General features: G+C 39.5%; 1 protein-coding gene across 1 annotated transcript in view; it reads right to left on the reverse strand.

The window, feature by feature from the left end:
- The window catches only part of LOC125453275 (TBC1 domain family member 8-like), a 102,544-nt gene that overhangs the window by 22,001 nt on the left and 52,651 nt on the right, over window positions 1–27,892 (reverse strand). Inside the window, exons 5-11 of the mRNA XM_048532619.2 lie at window positions 24,447–24,687; window positions 21,432–21,639; window positions 16,786–16,980; window positions 6,829–6,999; window positions 4,845–4,995; window positions 3,118–3,332; window positions 2,407–2,524 (exon numbers count right to left, since the gene is read on the reverse strand). Of these exons, the coding sequence (XP_048388576.1) occupies window positions 2,407–2,524; window positions 3,118–3,332; window positions 4,845–4,995; window positions 6,829–6,999; window positions 16,786–16,980; window positions 21,432–21,639; window positions 24,447–24,687 (1,299 nt within the window). The remainder of the gene's footprint in view (window positions 1–2,406; window positions 2,525–3,117; window positions 3,333–4,844; window positions 4,996–6,828; window positions 7,000–16,785; window positions 16,981–21,431; window positions 21,640–24,446; window positions 24,688–27,892) is intronic.

Consider the following 27,892-nt stretch of genomic DNA (forward strand, 5'->3'; position numbering starts at 1 on the left):
TGGTTTTGATTTTGTTTTGAAGTTAACAGCCTTCTAAAAGTCCAGTGTGTTAGTCATGTCCTTTGACCAAACGTGGGACGCATTACAATGCATGTTAACATTAAAGATTTCAGAACTACATCTCTTTTGTGCCAGATGGCAAAGGAAAAGCAACGCTGCTCTGTGACAAGGTGGCAAGAGAAATAAAGTGAGTCAAACTCATCGATTTCCTCACACTGTGCCCCTTAATCCAATGGTCAATCATTGAACAACTTCAGCTATCCATCTTTCGTAAGTTTAAATACTCAGACATTTTTTTTGGCTCAGAGGTTTGTGTTTCTATTTATTGCAGGTAAATTACCATAAAAATGGAATCTCTGGATTGCAACAGAAGGTAGTTTACAGAAACAACTGACATCGATAGGCCACAACCATAGAAACTTTAATAAAATCACCATTTTTCCAACATAATTCCTCAAAGATAGTGCTGTTCATTGCATTTTGTTCAATACTCAATGGCAATTTTCTATATTTAATTAAAACATACATAAATGTTTGCTGTAATTGAGTGACAAATCTTAGGATATAAACAAAATGAATGTTATGTCAACAATACGATCACAACTAGAAATTGATTAGCATTTTTGATGGTGAAGGGGACTTAGAGGGCCTAAGATAATCCTACCTTACTGTACAGTTTAAGGTCACATATTTTGTTCCTAGTTTTTGCTAGATCATGTTTTGATAAATACAGTCCATTAGTAAAATCTGCAGCCATGTGGAATGCAGTAGAATGGTTTGGAACTCAAAATGTTTCTCTGCAAACAAGTCTGAAAAATTGGTAGGTACAGAATGGAGGCTTCACTATCAGGCTAGTGCAATTGAGGTGCAACAAATTTAAATTGGCAATTTCTTGGGAAGTGTTGACAGGATTTCTCAGCAGATACAATGATGTATTGTTGTAGGATATAATGAGACCTCACTATTTTGCTTTGGAGCGATGCTTTGCAATCAAGAATTGCATACGAAGTTGAAAATTTCAAAAAAACACTTCGAAAAGCAGCTTCTTTCAATAAACAGAGAACAAAAGACTGACATTTTCTGTTGGGAAGCGGCCTGGAAAGATAATGCTGGATAATCACTGGACTATAGCACTGAGATGTTGTTATGCTTAGGAACTGGCAGCTGGTTGGAAGTTGGGTTGGTTAATTAAGGGAGAACCAGTCCTGGCCAGTCAATCACAGAAAATGTTATAAAAGGAAGGAAAAAACAGAACAAACTACCTGAGTGGGTCTTAGGAAAGAGGCAGTGTTGCTTTGAATGGTGCTGGTTTGGAGGCTGTGTTTTTGGCTTTTGCTCTGTGGATTATTTTCCAGTTACTGATTTGTTAAAAGTTCTGAGAAAAGAACCCTCGCTTGTAAGAAATAAGTAGAAGTCTCCAGAGGTTTGAGGAAGCAGTTGCATTGACAGATAACTTTGGAATTCAAGCAAAACATATATTCCTGAGTGTCTACAATATAACCCATCATGCAAGGATTTCACAAAGGCCAGGTATCCATCATTGAAAAGTTTGTTGAACTGGCAAATTATGATACTTTTATTCAAATATTTATCCCTTAACTGTGTCTGTCTGCATGTCTATCTATTGTTGTGAGAGCGGGGGTTTATATTCAATCATAAATACTAATTAGGTTGCCTTGTGGTTTCTGTGTTCTGTTAAAGTTACATTCTTAATAATAAATAGTTAACTTTTGGTTAAACTATAATATTGGTAACCAAGATTTATTATTTGTTAGGTCTGAGTTGAAACATCAGAGCAATTTTGAGTGTGACTGAATGCTTTAAGTTGTGTTGTGAATCCAGTGACCATGAGGCTGATTTGATTTAGCTTGATAGCCCTGTGTCATAATGGTTATACACATGTCAATACAGTTCAATGTAATTCAACATCTGTGGACTAACAAGATCTTTTGCAGGACAGCTATACAAAACTAGTCATTTTGTTTTCCCAGATATTGTAAAATTTGGTTTGTTTTCTTCGATGTGATAATATTAGCACTTTACTTTTTTTTAGGCGTCACTAATATTTTTACAAGTTCATTAATCAAACCAATTCAAATATAAACATGAATGTAGCATTCTAGCAAGACTGTGCATAATGGGGTCTGCAAGACTAAATCTAAACAGCCATGTTAGGAATTCCTTTCTGGAACACATACAAATTTGCTGCTGTAAAGTACTTCAAATAAAACAGTGTCTAAACATTATCCTGTACTTTACCTAAGAACTGATTTCAGGTAAACTAAAATAGGGGGTCAAATGCAATAATGGAACACAAGCAGAGATGTTCAAAGCAAATAGTCGGAACATACCAGAATGTTAGTGTTAAACTATATTGAAGTTAATTGGTGTGAAAGAAATACTTACCAATAACTCGACGGTTGAAGTAATCTGGGAGCATTTTCTCACAGACAGCAACAAGTAACCAAAAAGCTTCTTCCTCTTTTGCATATAGTAATAATACAGAAGTCAGAATATTCATAGACTGTTGGAATACAGGAAAGAAAATACATCATTTAGTGGCATAGCAGTGACCTAATCCTGCAAGAACTAAGTGGTATTTTAATGAAGTTGTATTATTGAAGATAATGGATATTTAGTGGAATTAAACTCCATCACCAAGCTGAGGAAAAAGTTCTGCCAAATGCTCAATCTTTGTCTACATAACAAATCTGCTCTGCATCATTACATTGCTCTGAAATATGGAAATTTTATGCACACTTCCTAGGCATAAGCAAGCAATAAAATGGACTGGGTGATCTGATGGCTTATCAAAGTAATGCAAATTACAAACATTAAAACTGGTTGCATACACCTGAAACAAATTATGACTGAAAGGAAATACTACCCACAACTTACGTACCACAGCCCTCTCACATTGCAAGCGTGAAATCATGTTAATAAAATTCATGTAAATGGCTTTTCAAACTGTACGATTCCAAGTTTTAAAAATTTGCTGTTGGCGGAACCCTATTTTTTGTAAAGGATGTTTCTCATTTCTTCGTATTCCAATCAGTTGCAAAAACTAGTAAATCGATTCACATTTAATTAAAGCAAATAATTGTGAATCATTTTCACCTGGCAATAGCCTATCTTGGGATTTCTGTATGCATATGCTGTCAGTACTCTCCGTAGTGCTGCAATGCCTGTGTCACTCTGAAAAGCTGGATGCTCAGGGAGAGAACGATGCAGATCACGTTCAATTTCTTCTGTTGCCATGCAACATTTGCCCATAGATTCATCTACCAGATTCGCATAGTAATCAGGATGTGAAGCTAAATCAGTCACAGCATCTGTGGACAGAGATGTGGCGTTGTGTTTATACACAAGAAAAAGATTTACTTTCAGTTTACCGACATTTGTTCATGCATGGTGTAACTGTGTTTAATTATATGAACTGACGTGTCACCTAATCTCCCTGTGAAGACACAATAACACTTCTTGTTACATTCAAAAACTCATCACAGCATACCCCAAAACACTTCAGATCAGTACCAGAAAATTTGCAACAGTAGAAATGCTTTTAAAATCAGTGCCTGGCCCTACAAATGTTACTGGTTCAGAGTCCAACTTGCAGCTGAATAAAGGTGAATAGCCAAGGTCTTTTCCCCAGGTCAGAGGAATTCAAAATTAGAGTGATTAGGTTTAAGGTGAGAGGGAAAGAATGAAATGGGACCTGTGGGGCAACTTTTTCCACACAGAAGGTGGTTTGTATATGAAGTGAACTGCCAGAGGAAGGGATAGCTCTAGATGCAGTTACAACAGTTACAAGACATTTGGACAGGTACATGAATAGGAAAGATTGAGGGATATGGGCCAAAATGCAGACAAGTGGGACTAGTTTAGTTTGGGAAACCTAGTCAGCATGAATGAGTTAGTCTGAAGGGTCTGTTTCCGTGCTATGTGACTCTATGACTCCATATTTTGTGTGGATTTTCTGCAACCTGCACCTGAGGAGAGCAATCAGCTTCCAAAACACTGTCACCAGTATTGCCATGAATTGCCTCCAGACAGCTCTGGACTAAAAAAATCTCAAAATTTATTATGTTGAAGTAGGCACTGGGCATTAAAGCTTTCACAGTCAGCTCTTTGTTTTGCAATGGCAACTTTGATCAAGGCGGTAAATCTACATTAAACTAACAATGACTTCCCAATTAGCACGCCCAGATGGGCCCTCAGCACGACATACTTGTACTAGTGACAAGACTGAAACCTGAGCTTGCTGAATCACTTAAGTATCCACTTCTTGGATTCTAAGTCAGCTGCTGTTTGACTTTGATGTAACTCATGTGAACTGATTTTAATACCTCTAGATCTACCAAAATGCGTCATTTATAATCTTATCTCCTCTCCTGTCACGTCTTCCTTGATTCTCTCAATGCGTGTGCACGGAGACGGGAGCAGTGAAGCAACTCCCCCACAGTATCAGAGATGATGGGAACTGCAGATGCTGGAGAATTCCAAGATAATAAAATGTGAGGCTGGATGAACACAGCCGGCCAAGCAGCATCTCAGGAGCACAAAAGCTTTTGTGCTCCTGAGACGCTGCTTGGCCTGCTGTGTTCATCCAGCCTCACATTTTATTATCTTGGAATCCCCCACAGTATAAATGTTTTGTTCAAGAAAAAAATTTATTTCTTTTTAAAATAAACCCACAGCAAAATCCTTTAAGAACTGAAATCCAAAAAACAGTATTTGTGGGGACACATTTTATCCTACCTCGGTAAAGGTTGGGAATGAAAATGAAAAGTAGTTATCACTGTTTAAAATGGGAAATTTCCCTTTTTGTCTGTGACAATATTCACCTGAAAATTGAAGCCATAGCTGTCCTCGAAGACACTGTGGAACTCCCATTGCAACCAGCTTTCTTATTTTCTCTGTCCGAAACATACTGACTGTGTGTCCATATTCCACAAAATGGTCGTACCATAATTGATTCTTTGCTTTCTCCATTTCCTAAAGATGCAAATCTGCCATTAACTGGAAGCTATTTGAATAGCAGCCTTTGAAAAGCTTTCCGTTCATACAAAAGTTTGCAAACTCATAATCAAATGGAAGCAAAAATGATTAAACTCATTCCGTTGTCATTGTACAATGTTACCATCATTATATATCAAAGATCTGAAAGAGAGTTACCGCCTTAGAACAGTTAGTTTAAAAATACTGCTTTACCCACTTCTGACAGGAACAATGTTTTCACAATACAACCGCTACAAATAGCACACAACTGTCTTGATGTTTCCCTCGTGATTATGGAACAGATCAGATACCCTCAAAATATATTAAGAAGGGAGCCTAGGCTTATTCTCATTTTAAAAGGTAAACGTGTTGTGCTCCAGATGCAACTCAATTGGTCAAACTGCTGGACATTAAGCAAAACACAATTTATTCAAATACTATAGTTAAAATACAATAGAAAGAGGAACATGGACTAATTTAATAATTGGAAAACTTAATAGAATAAAAAGTACATAAATTAGTGATAGTTACTGTTTGAATATAGTAACATCCCATAAGCACATTCTTGGCAAAAAGGCAAGTTCAGAAAACAGAACTGTCTCATTTGTAGCTTCCATAGCAGGTAGAGAACCCCCAAGCTTTTGGCTGTAACCAAGAGGGTCACTTCAAGACCCCAACAGTAACTGACAAATCTAAAATGCTAAAAAAGTAAAAACCTAGAAATCCTGGCCTGAGACAGCTGGTCACACACAGCCAGGCTCGTCTATTGTTCCAGCGTTTTAAACAAAAACCAAAGCCTCACAAGCTGTTTCTGTTACCAAGGACTTCTCAGCACCTCTAGTTCAATCTCTCCTGAAAGAAACCAAGACAAAATGCTCTTCTTACACAGTATCAACATACTTAGCTCAGTGATTTGACATCTACATCAAAAGGGACAGAACGATCACCTTCAAGCTCTGACGGGGACTGAAAACAATCACTGCCCTCTCCAAATTTCCCTCCATGTCATCCACTTATGCACTAACATAGCCCTTGCTATCCATCATCCTGAACTCGTTGACTGTATCGATACCTTCCTGCAGAGGCTGGGCTCATCCTGGCCCTGACTGAAAACTCTGCATCTGCTCAGTCAAACCAGTACAGTGGTATTAGCCAAAGGGGCTGTCCTCAACTCCCTTTGGTTTCTTTCATCCCTATAACGAAAATGCTCAGAAATTAGGAGTTACATTGGCAATGCTCCACTTCACTTTCATACGCACAAATGTTTAAAAGGTTGTCAGAATCTAAAATTTTTCTAGGATGGCAATTCCCATTCCAAAGTCCAGCAATTTCCTTTATGTATATTTATCCTACTTAATTATATGCAATAAGAACAAGAAGCCATTCAGAAACATGACCATGTTCTGCACGCCATTTAGTCACAACTGATCTGTGAATTAGTTCCATTTACCTGCCCTACTACCATATCCCTTCTTACTCATATACAATAACAGAATTACAACAAGTGACGTTTTCCCTCATCGCCATTACTACAAGTCTGTGGAAATTGAGGACGGTATAAATTTTACCATCTTTCTTCAGAAGAGAAAATTACCATTTTCTGCCTCGATCCATCTTACAGAAAGTGTAACTATAATAAAGCTGAATAAATGAGTTACAGAAAAAAATCTAATTATCTTCAAAGAAGATTATGCAAAGAACAACTCCTAGGCCAGTGTCTGAACAATCCACTCACAGAAGCAAGTTGATAAATGCTGTAGGGTAGGAGTAAGAGATAGACAAAAGGTTAAAATTTAAAAGAAATAAAAGAACAAAATCCTGTATACATACCATTTTAGATTTTCCACCTTCAGTTTCAATCAGGTGGAAGTGTGCCATTAAAGCCTCTGAGTTTAACGAATGTCTAGGCTCTTTTTTGATACTTGGAGTGTTCACAAGTGAATCTAGTGCAGTGTTAGTGGTACAGACTTTTTCAGGACAACATGTAGATTCTGAGGAGACCTAGAAGACATTGGATGTAACTAATATCATGTTGTTAAACACCTATTCATGAATTTCACATAACCAAGCACACAACATAAAGAGTCAGTAAGCTGCCAGTGTGCTCTTCTGTAGATAAATTTTAGCATGAATTTTGTCGCAAAAATAATATTGAGACTGTCAGCACTTAACAGGTTGGAACTTCACTCACTGGAGTTTAGAAGAATGAGAAGTGATCTCATTGAAACATACAGGATTCTAAATGGGCTTGACAGAGTAAATGCTGAGAGGATGGTTTTCCCTCACGGGAGAACCCAGGACAATATGGCAGTCTCAGAATAAAGGAGTACCAATTTAAGACTGAGATGAGAAGTATCTTTGCAACTCACTGCCATAGAAAGCTTTGTTTATGTAAGGCTAAGATAGATAGATTCATGATCAGGAGGGAAATCAAGGGTTATGGTGAAGGGGCAGTAAAGTGGGCACGAGGAATTTTTGGATCAGCCACAATCCTACCGAACGGCAGGGCAAATTTGGTGGTGGGGGGGTGGGGGAACAACCTACACTTGTTCTTATTTCTTACAGTTACTCACTGGTATTAACGCAACACAAAATGGAAAGCAAATTCCTGCAGCTGCACAAACAGTAAACGGATGTCAAGAAATTGCAGAACTGACCAGTATCACGTTAAATGATTCAACACATTTGGATGTTCTTGCTTCTTAGAAATCCAAACTTTCCAGAAAAATTGAGAAGTCTGGCGTAAGGTTATTTTGTAAATTGCATATTAAGTCTAATTATTGCCACATTTGGCACAAATAATAAAACTTTGATGCTGAGTACTCAGGGAATTTTTTTTTTTAAAACCCAGACAGACAGATGAGGATGTGAATGTAATAACTGGGATCAGGAGAATGCCTTCAAGTCTACTTTACTTCACAACAAGATAATCAAAGGTGATCTAACTGTTGTCTTAAATAGACCTACCTGCCTGTTTCAAACAGAATACACTCAAAGATACAGCCACTAAAAATGTGGAGAATAAAATTCCTCAATGCAGTATTGAAGTGGGAAATCTCTTACTTCGAAAGAATGTCCCTAGTTCCGGGTTAGTCATGAGGGGAAATACGCTCATCTAACCCGTCAAGCTTCTCCGCATCTCAGAGGTTTCAATAAGAACGTGGAACAGACTGAACAGCAAGCGGTTGCAGTGAATAGCATTTCTTTTAAAATCATAGGATGGAGTCAGTAACTGGCCAGGCCAACATGTATTTGCCCACCCCTAGGGCAATTAGAGTCAACCACACTGCTATGGGTCAGGACTGACGTGTAGGCCAGACCAGGTAAGGATGGTAGATTCCTTTCCTAAAAGGACACTACTGAACCAGAGAGATAGCAAGAACTGCAGATGCTGGAGGCAGAAATAACAGTGTGGAGCCGGAGGTACACAGCAGGCCAGGCGGCATCAGGAGCAGAAAAGCCGACGTTTCAGGTTCAAAAAGGGTCCCAACACAAAATGTCAGCTTTCCTGTTCCTCTGATGCTGTGTTCATCCAGCTTCACACCATGTTATCTCAGATTCTCCAGCATCGGCAGTTCCTACTATCTCTGTAACAATCAGTACCAATGTGGCTTTGAAAGAGGGAAAATCATAATTGACAAATTTGACAGTGTACTTGGAGGACACAAACAGAAGTGGGATTGGAATCTCAGAATCATTATGGTGCAGGTGGTGGCCATTTTGGCCTTCTGCCTGCACTGGTTCAATGACCTAGTGATAATCTCTGAATAGATGTAGTGTATTTCCAGAAAACACTCAACAAAGTTGCCACATTAAAAGGTTATGGCAGGTAGGATTGGTTAAAGCCAGAGTCAGGATCATTGGTTCTTTTTTGCAGCTTGTAAAGTTTTAAACTAGTGAAATGCCACAAAAGGATCAGTCCTAGGGCCTTAATTACTTACAATCTACACAAATGACATGTAGGAAGGCCAGACGGTTACACCAGCAAATTTAGTTACACTACAAAGACAGGAAAAGGGCAGTTTGTAATGTGTCATATATAGGTTCAATGAGTGGGCAGGTGCAATTTAATGTATGAATGGGAGGAGACATGCACATGTTGGAAGAATCAAAAGTCAGACTGTTATTTAAATTGAGAGGTTCCAATAAAAATGCACCAGAGGGGGATCTGGGTATTCTGCACAAAACACAAAGGATTAGCAATGAAGGTGCAGCAAATAATTAAGGCGACAAATGGAATTTTGCCTTTACTGCTAGGGAGATGAAATTTAAAAACAGGGGCATTTTGTTTTAAAGTATACAGTGCCAGTGAGGTTGTACTCAGATTACTGTGTAGCATTTTGGTCCTCATATCTTTTAAAAGAAAAACATTTACTTGCATTGCAGGCTGTTCCACAAGTCAACTCCTGAGATGTAGGGGTTGCCTTATCAAGTACAGCTAAACAAGTTAGGCATTTAATTGATGACTTGCTTGCCAAGCTGGCATGTTCTCGTTTAGACGTTTCGTCACCGTGCTAGGTGACATCGTCAGTGAGGCCTCCGATGAAGTGATGTTACTCTACTCTGCTTGGAATTTATACTGTCCGGTCCGTTATGGTGAATACTGTCATTTCCGGTTTTGGTCTGCATGGGTTTGTACATGGAGTTCAATTCTATGTGTTTGTGGATTGAGGTATGGGTGGAGAGCTATGCATCTAGGAATTCTCGTCCCTGTCTATGTTAGGTTTGGGCTAATATAGTTACATTGCCCCAGTTAACTGATGGCCCTCGTTGATATGGAGGAAAGTTTGTCGTGTCATTTTGCTTTCTAGCTGATGTTGATGTATTCTGATGGCTAGTTTCCTTCAGTCCGCCTGATGTAATGTTTGTGGCAGTCATTGAGAGTATTTTGTAAACTATGTTGGTTCTGTATATCATCAGAATGGAGTCTTTAATTAGAGTGTTTGTTGTAGAGTGGCTGGGAGATTGTGGTCCACCATGAGTCCTAGTGGTCTTAGGAGTCTTGTTGTCAGTTCTGATATGATCTTGATATAGGGAAGTGTGGCCAGTGTGTTAGAGTGTACTGCGTCCTCCCATTGTTGTCTGTTATGTAGGCATCTGTGGATGAAGTTGAGGGGATATCCATTTATAGTGAGGATTTTGTATAGGTGCTCTTCCTCTTTCCTACATAGTTCTGGAGTGTTGCAGTGAGTGGTGGCCCATTTAAATAGTGCCCTAATGCATTGGACATGTTACATCGTACAGACAGAAAGGAAACTAGCCATCAGAATACATGACCGTCAATAGCAGCAAAACGGCACAATGAACTCTCCTTCATATCTAGATACTGGGACAATGAAGGCCATCAGTTCAAGTGGAATCAAGTAGAAGACAAACATAGACTCGCATGGGAATTCTCGGAGGCAAGATTCTCCACCCATACCTCAAATCGACAAACAGATAGAATTGGATCCCATGTACAAACCCATATAGATCAAAACCGGAAATGACAGTACTCACCATAACAGACCAGACAGTATAAATTCCAAACAGGTAGAATGACACTGTTTCATTGGAAGCTCCACTGATGATGTCACCTAGCATGGTGATGAAACATCCTAACAAGAATAAACTAGCTTGGCGAGCAAGTCATCAACCTCACCCACAACCTGAGCTATAGATCTTTGCCAAAGCTTAAAGGTTAGGAATTTATTTATTAATTAGAGTTTAGAAGAATGACGGGTCATTTTCTTGAAACATACAAGATTCTGAGGGGGATTGACAAGGTAGGTGTTGAGAAGATGTCTCCACTAAGGGGGGGGCAGGGTGGGGGAGGGGAGAATGGCTTGAACTAGAACTAGGGGACAGTTACAGAATCAGGGATCACTCATCTAAAATTGAGGTAATGTCGGAATTTCTTCTCCCAGGCTGTAGTGAATGCCTGAAATTCTGTACCCTAAGGAGAGCTGTGGACGTTAGATCATTAAAAGTATTTAAATAACATTGATTTTTTTAATACAAATTGGGGAGTTCAAGCCTGGAATGCAGGGGCACAAAACAGCAGTCGACGCTGGGGCAGATCAGTCATGATCTTGTTGAATGATGGGATAGGTTTGAGGGGCTGACTGGCCTACTCCTGCCTATATTTCTTATGTTTAAGAGTCAAATTATTCATTACAAAATGAGTAAGGAAACTGGTTAATCTATTTCAGTCATGTCTGACAAGGGATAGATGTTCAGAACATGTTTTCTTTTTGTCCAGGCAGACTGACATTTCATCATAAAGACAGCACCACAAATGAATCATTCCTTCACCACTACACTACTTCTCATTCCAGCATATGTACTTCAATCTGATGACCTGGTTTAACAGCAACTGTTCTAGAAATATTGCAATGGAACTAATTTAAGTCATTTTAAGATCAAAGGCACTTTGCCAGGGGAGTGGTTAAAAAAAGGAGACTGGAAATCTGGCCAAAAGGTCAAAATCTCTAAGAGGCGCCTTCGCCAAGTCAGGAGTGGTACGTTAAGATGAACAAACAGAAAAAGAAAAATACATGGATGCAGTGGTAACAAGATAGAGAAGCTTGCAGCTTCTCATGAAAGATTTTTTTTAAAAAAAACGTGGACTATTACATGATTGGGCAAATAATTATAGAAATTTTGTTCCCAAGAACTAAAACACCAACATGGACAAGCCTAGTGGCTGTAAGGGTTTTTCCGTCAATTGGAATAGTTACTAAACAAAACCTCTTCCCCTCATCTGTGCGCAGTTAATGGACAAAATAAAGGTATTAAAAATATATTGCAACATATTAGAGCTGTCTTACTTTAACAAATACAGGAATATATGTGAGCTAATGTAGCAGCCACTTTATACACAACATAAACCACTCAGATGAGATGTGTTAACACACAGCACAATTAGAACAAGCAGTTTCATATCTCACTAATGGAAATGACAATAACCCAACACTAAACATACTGTAGAATGTTCATCCAGATTATTCACACAACTTTTAGAGCAGCATTTGAAACAACATCTTCTGACAGAGAATGGAGGCTGACCCACCAGGGTCAAGATGACACTTGAACGTAAATCAAGTTATGCTTTTAGCATGGCTTAATATTTCAGTAAGTTATAAATAGTGCTTCTGAAAGTAACTTTGTCAAGAATAGTGTTTAAACTTAAAGAACGTTAAAGAATGTATTCCAATACATAAAATAGGCTTGTGCTTATAGAAATGTTAGCACTAATTTGATAATGAATCCAAGTGATGAAAAGATGAATCAGTTACGCTAATAATTTTGCACATCGATCTGTTAAATGTTAAGACACACGAGAATGGAAAACACTTGTGTTGCTCAACCAAGAACAATTTCTTAAAATAGCGAAAAAGGTAACTTGAAATTCATGAGGAAATTACACAGAAAATATTTGGCTTTTCATACACTGTACTGCAATTGTTGTGGATCTGACTTGGCTATGCAGTGCAAAGCAGTTTCATTAGTGATCTGTTCATTCTCCATAGCCCTACCCCAACTCCCCAAAACTTCATTATCACCAACTAAGCAGCCAAATCTTTAAACATTTTGCTAACAAGTCATATTGTGCAATTATTTTTGTTTTCAAAGATTAATATACAGACAACAGGAAATATTGTCAAAATTAGCACTTTGCATCTTATTAGACGGCATTATAGCTCATATGGAAATATATGAAACCAGTATTGTTGAAGTACCACCAGTCTAAATGCCACATTTCCATTGTAAGCCTCCTCTATTCCTCTGGCAAAATAAGAGTGAATCCATGTGGTATACTCCTTTGATGTCTGAATGAGGAGCACTCAAACAAAGCAATCAAACTCGTGGAAATAAATTTCACAAGATATTTTACTGCAAAGCATATACTGGTCATTGCACAATATTATTTTGAACAATTCTGCATTAATATTGATAACTATATAAAAACATTAGTACTATTTATACAATTTCCAAAAACAGATTAAATCATACGTAACCGACACACAAGATACTTGATTACATTAGTATTTGCATCACAGCTAGATAGAGAACTTCAGAACGTTCTCATGCCAAATATCCTGTGTCATTAAGTGGCAGAGTAACTGATTAACCACAAAGTCAGCCTGTCCTGCCAAAGGCATACAGGCAATCTTGTCATGCTTGATACTGTACTGTAACTGCTTTCTTGGCCCAAATTTGGAAGGACAGGGGACAACTCTTTCACTCGATTTTGTTCATAGGCCAGTAGAAGATTCTGCCCAACAAGTAGGCTATTTTTTTGTTTGGCGTCATGTGGGTGTTAAATTCTTGTCTGATTTTTCTTTTAAATCCACCAACTCCAAAATGTCTAGGAGCAAATTATCTGTAGAGAAATAGAATAACGTTTTTGACTAAACATTATTTTCATTTAATCAAATTTATTATCCAAGTAAAATTATTTTACAAGACATATGTTTAAAATACAGAAAAATTAATACAGACATGATAACTATATGCAGGATTTAGATTATCTTACTAATTAAATGCAAATGACTCAAGAATTTTTAACTATTGTTTCGAGTGCATTAAATAACCCTCACTTACCAGGATGTGTTGGATCAGAGCAGATATTGGCTACCTTACGTATACGAATATAAGCTTTAGTTTTCTCTGGCCACATAGCTGCGCATTTCTCCAGCCTTTGAGATATCAAATATGTTTCCCAGGCCACTGCATGTGAAAAATGATTTCACTACAAAAATCACAGGCATTTCACATTAAGGTGGAGGCAAGAAGTGTACCTTTCAGTTAAAATAACCTCCATTTAACCAAACAATTCATCAGCGTCAGCAGGCTGGATTTTATAGTCAACATTTTATACTGTTTGCTGCCTGGGTGAAGTACATATACAAACTCACATCTCTGCTGGTTAAGCAACAGACTTTATTTAGAAGTGACTTACAATCAATGGTTAAGTGCTTTTACAGAACAATTTCAGCGTAGCGGATCAAATTACTCTGGAGCCACCACGCAATAATAAAAAAGACGCTTTTAAAAGGCAGACAAGTTTAGAAGCGATTTGCTTTTCTCCTTTAATGGCAATTCTTCTTGAAGTTATTTTCATGGAATCGGAGGTTGCCACGCCTGTTTTTTTTCCCTGAAGCAGACCTTTACATGGAAGACTGATGAAGGCAGAGTGGTGGATGCTGTCTATGTCTTTGATAAAGCATACAACAAGGTTCTTTGAGGTAGACTGGTTAGCAAGGTTAGATCACATGGTATCCAGGGAGAGCTAGACAACTGGATACAAAATTCACTTGAAGTTAGGAGACAGAGGGTGGCAGTGGAGGGTTGTTTTTGGACTGGAGGCCTGCAGCCAGCATCGTGCTACAAGGATTGATGCTGGACCCACTGCTTTTTGTCATTTATATAAACGATTTGGATGTAAATATAGAAGGAATGGTTAGTAGGTTTGCAGATGACACCAAAATCGGTGATGAAGTGAAGAACAGTGAAGGAGGTTATCTCCGAATACAACAGGACTTTGATCAGCTTGGCTGAGGAGTGACAGGTGGAGTTTAATTTAAATAAATGTGAGATGCTGCATTTTGGAAAGGCAAATCAGGGCAGGACATAAACTTAATGGTAAGGTCCTGGGGAGTGTGGCTGAACAAAGAGACTTGGGAGTGCAGGTTCATAGTTCCTTGGAAGTAGAGTTGCAAGTAGATAAGATAGTGAAGGCAGCATTTGGTATGCTTGTCTTTATTGGTCACAGCATTGAGTATAGGAGTTGGGAGGTCAAGCTGCTCTGTACAGAACATTGGTTAGGCCACTTTTGGATTACTGCCAATTCTGGTCTCCCTGCTACAGGAAAGATGTTATTAAACTAGAGGGGGTGCAGAAAAGATTTATAGGGATTTTGCTGGGGTTGGAGGGTTTGAGCTATAGGGAGAGACTGAATAGGGTGGGGCTATTCTCCCTGGAGGGGAGACCGAGCGGTGAGATCTTATGCAGGCTTTTGAAATTATAAAGGGGCATGGATAGGGTGAATAGCCAAGGTCTTTTTTCCCCAGGGTGGGGGAGTCCAAAACTAGAGGGAATAGGTTTAAGGTGAGAGGGGAAATATCTAAAAGAGACATAAGGAGTAACGTTTTCCACACAGAGGGTCGTGCGTGTATGGAATGAGCTACTAGTGGAAGTGGCGGAGGCTGGTACAACATTTAAAAGGCATCTGTATGGGTACGTGAATAGGAAAGGTTTGGAGGGGTACAGCCAAAATGCTGGGAAATAGGACTAATGAGATTTCTGGTCAGCATGGACGAGTTGAACCGAAGAATCTGTTCCCGTGTTGTACAGCTCTATGACTCTCTAATTGAGGAGGGAGTCAAAACAGAAAAAAAACTTCTGGGCAAACCAAAACTGGCAAGTCTATGTTACTCGGTGATATACAGCCATCCATTCTTAGGAGTTGAGGAGTTCAAGGCACATAATAGGCACGCTGAAGACATCATGCCCAAATCCAGAAGCTGAAAATAAGTTGCTGCAGTTCTTTGTTATTTAAAGTTGAGATCAGTGGGATTTACCCACATCCAGACTGAATGCAGGAGGTTCAGCAGTTGCGTGCCATTTTGGTGAAGATCTGTGGAACATGGGTTGCTCGTGTGTTGCCGAGGACAGGCTACATCTGAGGAGGAGCTGAAATTCTTCATGAAAAAGGAAGACAGCGCTTTGAAGGAATAGTTATTTCTTAAACAACCTATTCAGAAGTGTTATAACACACCTCTGAAGTAGGTGGAAGTTTGAAACCTGGGTATTCTGACTCAGAGGCAGGGACACTACCATTGTGCCAGTGACTGAATTTAATAACCTACAGGAGGTTGGACAGTGAAGCCAGTTCAGATTACATGATTCATAGTTTATAACGAATCACAAATTTACCTGTTAATTCATGTTCAACTTCTGGTGAATGCATTTTAAGAATAAAGCAGGTCATCTAAGTTCATATTTATGTTCTCTTTGTTTGGCTCTCGTACAGTGAACATTTATCTTTCAAAACATGGTATTTTACGATTGCATTTTTTGATTTTGAAATGAACTTGAATTTCAGATTTTTTTTAAGAAAGGGATAGCAGTCATGTGAGAGACTCCAACAGTATGCACTGACCTGGAAATCCATCCAATGACATACAACCTCCAAGGTCTAACAAACAGTTTATTTTCACCAAAGCACATTCTCTAATGGGTGAAGGAGGGTGCAAGAACAAGAGAAAAATACTTGAAAATGCACAAAAGTGACCAAAAGCGTAGATGTTAAAGAGGCAGCAAGAACAGGAAGCTACAGACAAATCCGATTCCCTGTACATTCACACATAAGACTGAAAATTTTCCAAAATACAGTCACATTTTTATTTAAACTCCTGCCTTGCCCTGGGTATAGTGTTTTTGTTGCTCTTCCAGCTGCAGCTTAGCAAACAGCAAGCAATGGAGATTAGTAGATTGCATGTGATACCATATTATTGACAGTCATAGAATTGTGATTGAATTCTGGTTAATTTTTAAGTATAAATTTACAGAGAAAATAAAATGTTGAAATATTCGTGACCTTAAATATTCACTCATTCATTTCTTCCTCTACATATATTGAGTATTTCGAACATCCACATTATTTGTCTTTACGTGCAGATTATTTCTTTGAAGAGAAACAAGAAATTATCTTTTTGCTAAAACGTTACTTGCATTTTAGGATAGTTTGGACTTCTGCGCTACATGTTACCATTAATATTAAACACAGAAATTCAATAATACCTTTTCTTCAACTCTAGGCTTATGAATGCAAGCAGGCTTTCCTCCTTTTAGAAATTGAAGACGTTTGTTTAGTTGCTCCACAAGGTGTTCCCTATTTTCAATTTCTGTAAATTGAAATACCCTCTTACTTTTAATGCTGACAATAATTGGTTTGGGCAGGAGACTAGTGTCCTCCATCTTTTCCACCGTCACCACCTGTCAATGCAAAAGAAATGCCAGAACTGTTTATTGTAGAAACAGTTGTACTACGGATTCTTACAATACAGAGAGCACACCTTAAAGATAGTTGGCTGATATCTCTACATGTGTTTCAACAAGAACCCAGTATATGTAACATGAACCAACATATAGTGATGCACTCAGACCATAATATACTGGCAGTGGAGTTCGATTAATGGAACCAACATGGGGCTATAATTAGGCAGTAAGTCCATGGGTCACTATTAAAACAGTTGAAAAGGGTGACAGCTACAGTGGCAATTGAGAGATTATTTCTCTTAATTGTCACTCAGGTTCAGAGCTTACAGTTACATCTAACAACCAAAAATGAAGCCGAGCAAACCCAACGGAGGATGAACAGTTGAGATTACATTCTCACTTTTCTTCTTGGATTGATTCTGTTTACTTCTTTTAAAAAAAAACACAGCAGTTTTCCATGAGGCACAAGACAGCTGTAATTTTGCAAAGCGATCCGAGGAGCAAGTGTTGTCAAACACAATGCCCAGTTATTGGTCAATTCCACGATTTCTCTCATGGCACCCAGGTTAAAGATGGGTAATGGAACCTCCTGTTGATTACCACACATCATCCTCCCTCAGCTGATGAATCAGTGCTCCTCCATTTTGGGCTATTCTCAGATCATCTGGAAAGTGGCGGAAGGTGCCGTCAACTGTGCTGGCATAGTAATAACCTGCTCAGTTTGGTTCCACCAGGACCAGACCTCATTACCGGCTTGGCTCAGACACTGACAGAAGAGCTGAATTCCTGAGGTGACGGGACAGTGACTTCTCAACAACAAAGTCAGATTTGACAGCATGGGATCAAGGAGCCCTAGGAAAACTAGATTCCCCCCTGGGAACTAGGGAGAAAATGCCACTGACTAGAGCCATACCTAGCATACAGTAAGATTGTTATGGTTATCGGAGGTCAGTCATCTGAACTCTAGGACATCTCGTGTAGTGTCCTGGGCCCAACCCCATCTTCAGCTGCTTTAATGACCTCCCCATCATGATAAAGGTCAGAAGTAGGGATGTTCACTGATAAATGCACAATGCGCAGCACTATTACAATTCTTCAGGTACTGAAGCGGCCCATGCCCAAATGCAGCAAGACCTGGACAATATTCAGAATTAGGCTGAAAAGTGACAAGTAACATTCCTATCACACAAATGACAGGCAATGACCATTCCTAATAAGAGGCAGAGACGATCTAACCATTGCCCTCAAAATTTTGCAGCATTACCATCACAGAATACCCCTCTAACAACATCCTAACGGTCTTCATTGATTAGAAAGTGAATTGGATTAGCCTTATATAAAAAAAAGTCGCTACAAAGCAGTCAGAGACTAGGAATACTTCAGTGAGTAATTCACCTCCTGACTCCCCAAAGCATGCCCACCATCTATGATCAAGAGTGTGACAGAATATTTAACTGGATGAACGCAGCTTCAACACTCAAGAAGCTTGACACCATCCAACACAAAGCTGCCCACTCAATTGGAACCACATTCACAAACATCTATTCCCTCAACCACCAACACTCTGTAGCTGTGTGTACCATCTACATGATGTGCTGTAGAATTCACCAAAGATCGTTAGACAGCACTTTCCAAACCCATAACTACTTCCATCTCGAAGGATAAGGGCAATAGATACATGGGAACACTACAGCCTGCAGGTTCCCCTGCAAGCCATTCACCATCCTGACTTTGAAATATATTGCCACTTGTTCACTGGTCACTGGGTCAAAATCCAGGAATTCCCTCCCTAATGGCACTGTTGCTGTGTCTATAGCACGCTGTAGTGGTTCAAGGTGGTGGCTCACCCCAACCTTCTCAAAGCTAACTCAGCATGAGCAATAAATGCTGGCACAGCTAGCAATGCCTAAAGTTCCACAAGTGAACAAAAAGGACACTGGCCAACTCATTACATAAATTCCATCAGCCTCAATAAATCTAAAGAACCTCTCTATCCATGGGTTTACTTCTGATCCACAGTTCAAAAATCAAAACTCATAGCTTCTGTGTTCCAGGGCATGATTACATTCTGGTGACAACGTACCTCACCAAATTTCCTTACTAATGCAACAGTTGACTGCCATTTTCAGCACGTTTGCAGGTCTTCAATACGTTGTCTCTCCCTCTAGTCTGCAGCCCATTAGTGCACATTTTCAAAACATCTGCAAATAGGTTATCTAACATATGACCTCTCACCACCCTCAGTCTAATAGTCTCACAAAATGTGTTTATACTATAAATTTTACAACAGTCTAGAGTAAATCAATGGCTCCATTAAATCCGTGTCCCATCACAGAAGGGTAAAAGGAGTAACTTCCTGCTTAGAAGATAGATGCATTGTCTTTCCTCTACCACTCCCACCACGCAACCACACATGCACAATGATTGTTGGAAAGAAGATAGAAAATGGTACAAGAACATGGTCAATAAGTTGTCCCAACTTGAAGTAGAAACGGGAAGCATGGGTTTGAGATATTCATATGAATACATGGCTTCCAGGAATATTCCTGTTCTTGTGTCCAGTCTCTGACATATGCTGCTGCATTGGTCAATGGTCAAGCACTGCAAAGAAATAGGCGACACATCCAAACTGCATATCAATCACCCATCACACGCCAAGGGAAATGGTGCCAAATGACAACCACGCATCTATACTAAATGACATGCCTCCATCTGTGACAGCAAATAGTACGTAACAGGGTTTGAAAAACCAAGTTGTGATAATAGAATAAGGTCTAGATCTGGCCTTATTATATGTCCAAAGCATCATTTTAATGTGTAGACATAATATATTATCTACATTCATCCTTATACACGTTTTGGAAAAGGAAACCTGTTTATAGAGTCATAGGGTTTTACAGCACGGAAGCAGACCCTTTGGTCCAAATAGTCCATGCCAGCTACAGTCTCAAACTAAACTAGTCCCACCTGCCTACGGCTGGCTCACACCCATCCAAACGATACTTATTTGTATACCTATCCAAATATCTTTTAAACATTGCAACTGTTCCTACATCCACCACTTCCCCCAGAAATTCATTCCACACACTAACCATTGTGTTTAAAAAAAAGCTTCCCCTTGTATCTGATTTAAATCTCTCTCCTCTCACCTTGAAAATATGCTTCCTAGTCTTGAAACCCCCTATCTTAGGGGGAGACACCTCCCATTAACCTTATCAATACCCCATATGATTTTATAAACCACTATAAAAGGTCACCCCTCAAACTCTTAAGCGCCAGTGAAGGAAGTCCCAGCTTATCCAGCTATTTAAAAAGCGAAGGAGTCTGGGAGGGTGGTTTTATTAATGGATTGATCCCAGACGATTTAGGCAGTGTACCTTTAGGATAGTAAAACATCACACATTTTACCGTGAAGGCATCCATCTCACCTTCTGTAGCCAGTGCTATTATTGGTATGGCAGCTACTGTATATTTGCTCTACATAGTCAGAAAGTACAGAACACAGACCATAAAAAAGTTGGAGATTTTATAACAGTATAAATAAGAAGTCTTGTAATAAGCTTTAAGACCCCAATCTTGATAGAATATGGGTTATTCTGTTAATCTATAGGGAAGCACTCAGACCATTTCAAGCCAGCAGGCATTTTTTTTTAATCCAAGAAACTATATCAGAAATTGCAGGCACTCAGTCATTGCACTCTCCAAAGGATAGCATGCGATGAATTTGCTGCCAAGAAAGAAAACAACCAATAAGAAACAATACCTTGTTCGAACATTCTCTAACTGCCTCAAATATTCTTCATACACTTCCACCAAACACACCCTCCTTCAAAAGGCAACTTTAAAAGGGAGTGGTGCAAGGGGAGGAAGCAAAGCAAAGCAAAGCAACAAAATATTTTGGGCTATACTCTAACTGTGACATAAAGCAACTGGAGTTACTTCAAAACAAAAGTTCAGAAGGAAATCACGTTGCTTTTTTCTTTATCAACATTTGTACACCCTGCCTAGATCGGCATGCAAGTAACAAAGTAAAAACAAGGCAGATTTGTATATGATACTAGCCGAGTTCATGTTAGGCAACGTGCAACTCCAAAACAGGTTTCCTGGACTACAAAGCACAGCAAGCAGTCTTGCTAATAGCACTGTGTCACACCGAGATGGTCCATTTTAGTAGGCCATCTCAGTCACTCTCACTCCAGAACGACAGCCTTAATATCTTTACAGAACAAGAAAATACAATATTGTTTTTCCAAAAACAAAAATTCTTGGCAACGAGGAGGACACAGACAGTGTTCCAGACTGATTTGTATTCAGGATTTTAAAATGCATCTTAGATGGAAGATTTGTACATTTCTCAGACCATGCACCGTTAAACTCAACCCTGGAGGAGTTTCAAGCCCGAATAGGAAATGCACTTTGGACTGCAAACTAGTACTAGAGTCCCGTACCTCTTGGAGTGGAATGATCACATAACAGTCATTTTCTTCTTTGCTGGCATAACATATGTAGTTTTCTGAAATATACAACTTCCCTGCAGTGTGACATTGGTTATACGGCGTCCACAGGAAACAGTGCACTATCTTGGTCAGCTTCTCTGCCTGCGAGAGTCTAAAACATGCCCGGAAATACTCATTTTGCATCCTAGCTTCAAGATCTCTGCAGCAAAATGAACAGAAAGCAAAATATAATTAGAGTAGAAAGCTCAGCTTTCAGTGACAAGTTTATAAACCAACACTAGCTTTCCATTTTAAAAAGTTACAGATCAATATTTTCAGATACTAGTACTGTTTTTAACCACACACAAAATCATGAGCCCTGAAATAATGTTGACAGGCAACTCAAGTGCAGAATACAAATTGGTAATAGCGAACTGATGCTAACTGGTGTGCACATGCATATTCCCAGCTATACAAAATACCAAGGGAGACCCTAGTCAAAATGTTTTGCCTCCTCACAAGTGCTGTGTCCTCGATGGTACCACATCCCACCCATACCCTTCACCCCAAATCAACCAAGTAGTGGATGAAAGAGTTGGAAAGCAAATGATTAGGCCTTTCAGCTGAATGCAATTTAGAAACAATGACTCAGCCAAGCAAGTTCATCGAGGTTTCCAAGCCTCACTGAAAGAGGGAGTTTTGTAATTACGCAGTATTGAGGCCAAGTGTCGTTAAATCTGTGAAATTGGAAACATTAAAAGAACTTGCCCTTATTTCCTTCCAATAGGACTAAATCAGCCAGATATCCCAGTATTGGCTGCATCTCCTAAAGAGTTTGTTCCCATGAATTACTTTATCTTGGATGGATGTTTGGCATTTTCATCCCAATCGGATTCACCTCCCACCCCCTCTGAAGGCACTACACTTGCTCCAATTTCACTCGTACACCTCCATGATTCTTCAGACTACAGTCACTCCCAGCAACACTGCCCTCGCAGTGGTGAGCTTCCATCGTGGATCAGAGGTTGTCGGCCTGTGCTGAACTGCAGCGGGGAATTTCAAATAATCAAGTAATGCTCACTGGTGTTACGTGAGCTTTTTTGGGAGATTGATAATAAAATAAAATAAAACTGATCAATCTCCAAAAACAGGACAACGTTATCTCCTGGGCTTCTAGGAACAGTACCTTCACACTTCGAGAGAGCACTGGTCATTCTTACAGGCTTAGGCATGCTATAATAAAGATTTCAAGTATCTGATGGCCTAAAGATCCTCAGACAGCACCTTTCACGACCACTTCCATCTAGATGGACAAGGGCAGATGTATGGTAGTTAAACTTGAGTGGGTACAGAAAAGATTGAAGGATGCTATGGGGTTGGAGGGACAGGCTGAATAGAATGGGGTAATTTTCCGTGGAGCATTGGAGACTGAGGGGTGACATTGCAGATGCTCAAAGTTATTGTGGGTGGGGGGGGGCACAGATTGGGTGAATATCAAAGGTCTTTTCCCCGCAGGATAGGGCATAAAACTAGAGGACATAAGTTTAAGGAGAGAGAGGAAAGATTTTAAAAAGGGACCTAAGGGGCAGCTTTTTCACACAAAGGCTGGTGTGTGTATGGAATGAGCTGCCAGAGGAAGAAGTGGTGGAAACTGGTACGTTGCACCATTTCAAAAGGCATCTGGGCGGCTATATGAATAGGAAGCGTTTAGAGGGATATGGGCCAAATTCTGGTAAACAGGACTGGATTACTTTACAGTGTCTGGTCAGCGTGGATATGTTGGACCAAAGGGTCCGTTTGCACATTGTACAACTCCGTGGCTCTATGACCATTTTGAATGCTCAGCTTTAGAGAAGCGGAAAACAGAAATATTCTCTCTGTGGGGTACAGCCATGCAAACACTCAATCCCAGCGAAAGAAACTGGTTTCTCTGTTGCTACAGATGCCAGTAGCAAGCCCCATTTCACAGAAATCATTTTAACCTCCCATGCCACCTCACGTTGACACATGTCCTGTGATTTAAGTCAGCAACTGGGGACAATGACTGCTATCCCAAACTGAAACTGAGAATACCTGCAAAATGCAAGACTTGGGTTGCACCTGTTGCAAGTTGTTGAGGCTGCCAACAGTTTATTTATTACAGATGTCTGTTTGTGCAGGTTTCATTTCACATCATGACTTTTACAGTTAGTACAATTAATAGAAACAGGACAGCCAAAGCATCACAACATGTCAAACCACTTTTGACTAGTGGCTGAAAAAGGGACACCAAGAATAATGGGTGTACTTTGCTCAGAGCAACAACAATCAGAAATAATAAACTCCAAATAGCTGTGTAGGCAGACAACGTTAACTCCAAGAAATCTATACAATCAATTTTTTAAAAAACAGATTTGTTCATGGGATGTGGACATCACCAGCTAGGTCAGCATTTTCTGCCCACCCCAACTGTCCAGAGGAATTAAGAGTAAGCCACATTACTGTGGGGCTGGAATCACATGTAGACCAGGCCAGGCAGGAATGGCAGACATCCTTTCCTAAAGAGCATTATTGAACCAGATGGGTTTTTACAACAATTGACAGTAGTTCAATGGTCACTATCAAGCTGGCATTTTATTTAATTCAAATTTCACCATCCATCATGGTGGGATTTAAATTCATGTCCCACAACACATTGGCCTAGAGTTTTTAGATTAATAGTCCAACAACATTACCAATACACCATCACCTCCCCTCAAAAGGAAAATGCTAGATTAATTTAGTATTTAAAATGTTGCATAAGAATATCGATTGGCTGAGACAGGAAATTGTACAGGAAATAATTTTCAGGTCAATAATTCAGAATGTGCAAATTAATTTAAGCATGATGCAAATTGATCTAAAATCAAGTTACAAAACCAGAAGGAAGCTCAGCAAATGTTAAGAGGCTATATTAAATGATGGAAACAAAACACAGACAAAAGGGCTATTCTGAGAACTTAGTCACTTTGCAAAAATTAAACTCAAATTTTCCTTTATGTTCCTTACTTCTTTGTGAGTTGTGTAGGTTCTTGTAAAGGAGGATCCAATTCAAATGCTTCATTGTCCAGCAACCTTCGGATGGTCACATCTGCCAACAGTTCCATAAGCCTGAAAGTTTCATCAATGTTGAGAAACATAGAGAAATCACGTTCTTTACTTTGTGTGGTTACTCGAACTATTCCTGTGATAAGGGTATTTGAAGTTCTTTCTAGTCTTTTCACATCAGCCCAGGGGATAATCAGTTTCACTGAAATATAATATTCAGGAATGTAGGTTACAAGCTAGCTTTAAGCAAGAAAGTTGTAAGAGTATCTGGTGTTTACTTGAGTAATTGTTGGTGTATTTTGTAAAAGATGCGTTTGCCTAATAATATTTCATTACTTAAAGCCTCAGCTTCTGTTAACCATACAGCAAAGACTTATTTCCATCAAAAGGAATACATCCCATTGAGCTTTGTAACCAGCCAGTAGAACCTGCAGGACACTTTCAGAGCATCAGATCATTAAGTCTCATGCTGTTCCACCCAACTACCTGACATTAATGCAGAGTTTAAAAGCTCTTCTACACATTGAAATAGAAGTAGAATCCTCTATGCTTCCATTCATTTTAAAAGAAAACAACAGCTCCTTCCTTACCAGCGTATTCATTACACAATGTAAACTTCCACTCACCCAAAACCTATCCCTCACCAAGTCCCACTAACATCACCACGTTCTTCATCAAGTATGCTGGAAGCTCCAACTTAAACTTTCAATGTTACTTAAATCCTTCCACGTTCTCTCCCCATCCTGGCTCTATAATCTCACCCAGAAATCCTGGCCTCGAATACTGCATTTCTTCGACTGCAGCATCTTGAAGATCCACTCAACTTTCACCACTCATGTTGACACACCTCAGTCACCCAAGTTCCATCCATCACCCTCTTTCCTAAAAACCTCCTGCTCCTAGGTGGGTGTGTGGTGGTGGCTGGAGGAGGGGGGGGGGGGTGGTTTGCACACAGGAGACCCCATTCCAAAAGGGCTAACTGGTAGCTCAAATGGAGGCCTATGACCAGTGGTGTGTCACAAAGATTGGTGCTGAGTCCACAAATTTTTGTCATTTATCTTTTTAATTTGGATCGGAACATAGGAGATATGGTTAGTAAAATTGCCATCTGCCACTCTGAGATAACCCTCTTGGCTGTCCACAGAAGATCCAGCAGGTCTCAGGTGAGACCTCCATCACCAATGGAAGATTTTGCCCCATTACTGTGGTATCTGAGAGAACTCAGAAGGGGGATGTGGAGAGGGAGGGCAGCAGGAACAAAAGGGACAAACAGAAGAAAATAACCTCTGCACACCAATTTGGAATGAATGCTGGAAGCTATTTTCATTTAGTACCTTGCATATCCCTACCCTGGCTTGCAGTTTAAAAAAGATATTACAGTCTGGATTTCTACAATACTAGGAAATTAAGTACAAAGTAAAAAGGAAAAAGTTGACATTTCCTCTATGTACGGACAGCATAGAATTCAAGTTGTCAAACGTATTCACAGCAAAGTTAACCACATTCCCACAAACTGAATTATAAATTGTCCTGGCTCCTGACCAGTGGTAGAGTCCTGTAACATACGCACTAGTTTCTTAGTGTCAGTCTCTCTTAGGTCCGTTATTCTAAGACATTTCCTGTCACGTTAACAATGGATGGTAAATAAATTTGGCACAATCTATGTAAATATACTCCTACATAAAAGAGGGCCATTGCAGAGAATGCCTATTCACAGCTTCTTTCCAAGTTGTAACTTCCCATATGTAGAAAACAAAACAGCAGTTGACAAACAAGTTTTCTTTTCCTCTCTCCTCCCAACTATTTACAGAAAAATTAAACTTTTTTCACTTTTTTTAAAAAAGGATAAATTTCCATTATGTTTCATTAAATATAGTATTTCATTTAGCCATAAATTATACCTGGATTTTTACTTGGTGAAAGAGTTTGAAAACAACTGCACCTTTAACTTGATAAACAGAAATAAAAATGTGTTATTAAAATCTTCCCAATTTGATTAAACATCATGTGGCCAACACAAGACCGACATCGAGTGACACGATTGCAGAAATCTCCTTCTTAAAAAAAAGGGAAGTTTGTTCTGCAGACTTCTGCTGCAGCCATTTAATATGCTCATCACATTTCTGTTTTCACTATTTGCAATTATACCAAAAGCTTACATATACACTTCAAATTTGAATACCATGAATACTCTTCAAGCATCCCATTTCATTATATTGGAAAATACAAGGTCACTACAGATAAGACTGTTTGAGAAATCAAACAATTTAACCAAAATAATGGAATCAGTCATCTCCCAAACTTCTCAGATCTCAAGTGAAATGAAAATCAGCAGTTATAGTCATGGAGTCAGAGATATACATTACGGAAACAGACCCTTCAGTCTAACTCGTTCACACTGACCAGATATCCCAAATTAATAAAGTCCCATTTGCCACCTTTTGCCTCATAACCCTCCAAACCCTTCCTATTCCCATACTCATCCAGATGCCTTTTAAATGTTATAATTGTACCAGCCTCCACCACTTCATGTGGCAGCTCATCCCATCCACACACCACCTTCTGTGTGGAAAAAGTTGCCCCTTAGATCCCTTTTAAATATTTTCCCTCTCACCCTGAACCAATGCATTCTAGTTTTGGGCTTCCCCACCCTGGAGAAAAGACCATGGCTATTCACCCTATCCATGCCCCGCTCCATTTTAAAAACTTCTATAATGTCACCCCTCAGCCTCCAATGCTCCAAAACCCCAGCCTATCCCACCTCTCCCTATAGGTCAAACCTTCCAACCCTGGCAACATCCTCATAATTTTTTTCTGCAACCTTTCAAGTTTTGCAATGTCTTTTGAATAGCGGGGAGACCAGAATTGTACGTAGTGTTGCAAAAGTGGCCTAACCAGTGTCCTGTACAGCTGCAACATGACCTTCCTACTCTTATACTCAAACCACTGTCCAATAAAGGCAAGTGTACCAAACATCATCTTCCCCACCCTGTCTGTGACTCCACTTTCAAGGAACAATGAACCTGCACTCCCAAGGTCTTTGTAGGGTAACACTCCCTAGGACCTTACCTTTAAAAAGGTGTATACATCCTGCCCTGAATTGCCTTTCCAAAAAGCAACACCTCACATTTATCCAAATTAAACTCCATCTGCCATGCCTTGGCTCATCAGCCCATCCGATCTAGGTCCCTTTGTACATCGAGATAATCTTCTTGGTTGTCCACTACAAAAATCAATTTTAGTGTCATCCGCAAACTTACTAACCATATCTCTTATATATTTGATTTGACTCGGAATACAGATGACAAAAATTAGTGGATACAGCACTAATCCTTGCGGCACACCGCTGGTGATAGGCCTCTAGTTTAAAAAGCAACCCTCCACCACCATCACTCTGTGTCCTGCCT

The sequence above is a fragment of the Stegostoma tigrinum genome, chromosome 6 (genome assembly GCF_030684315.1).
Source record: "Stegostoma tigrinum isolate sSteTig4 chromosome 6, sSteTig4.hap1, whole genome shotgun sequence".
NCBI classification, from domain to species: Eukaryota; Metazoa; Chordata; class Chondrichthyes; order Orectolobiformes; family Stegostomatidae; genus Stegostoma; species Stegostoma tigrinum.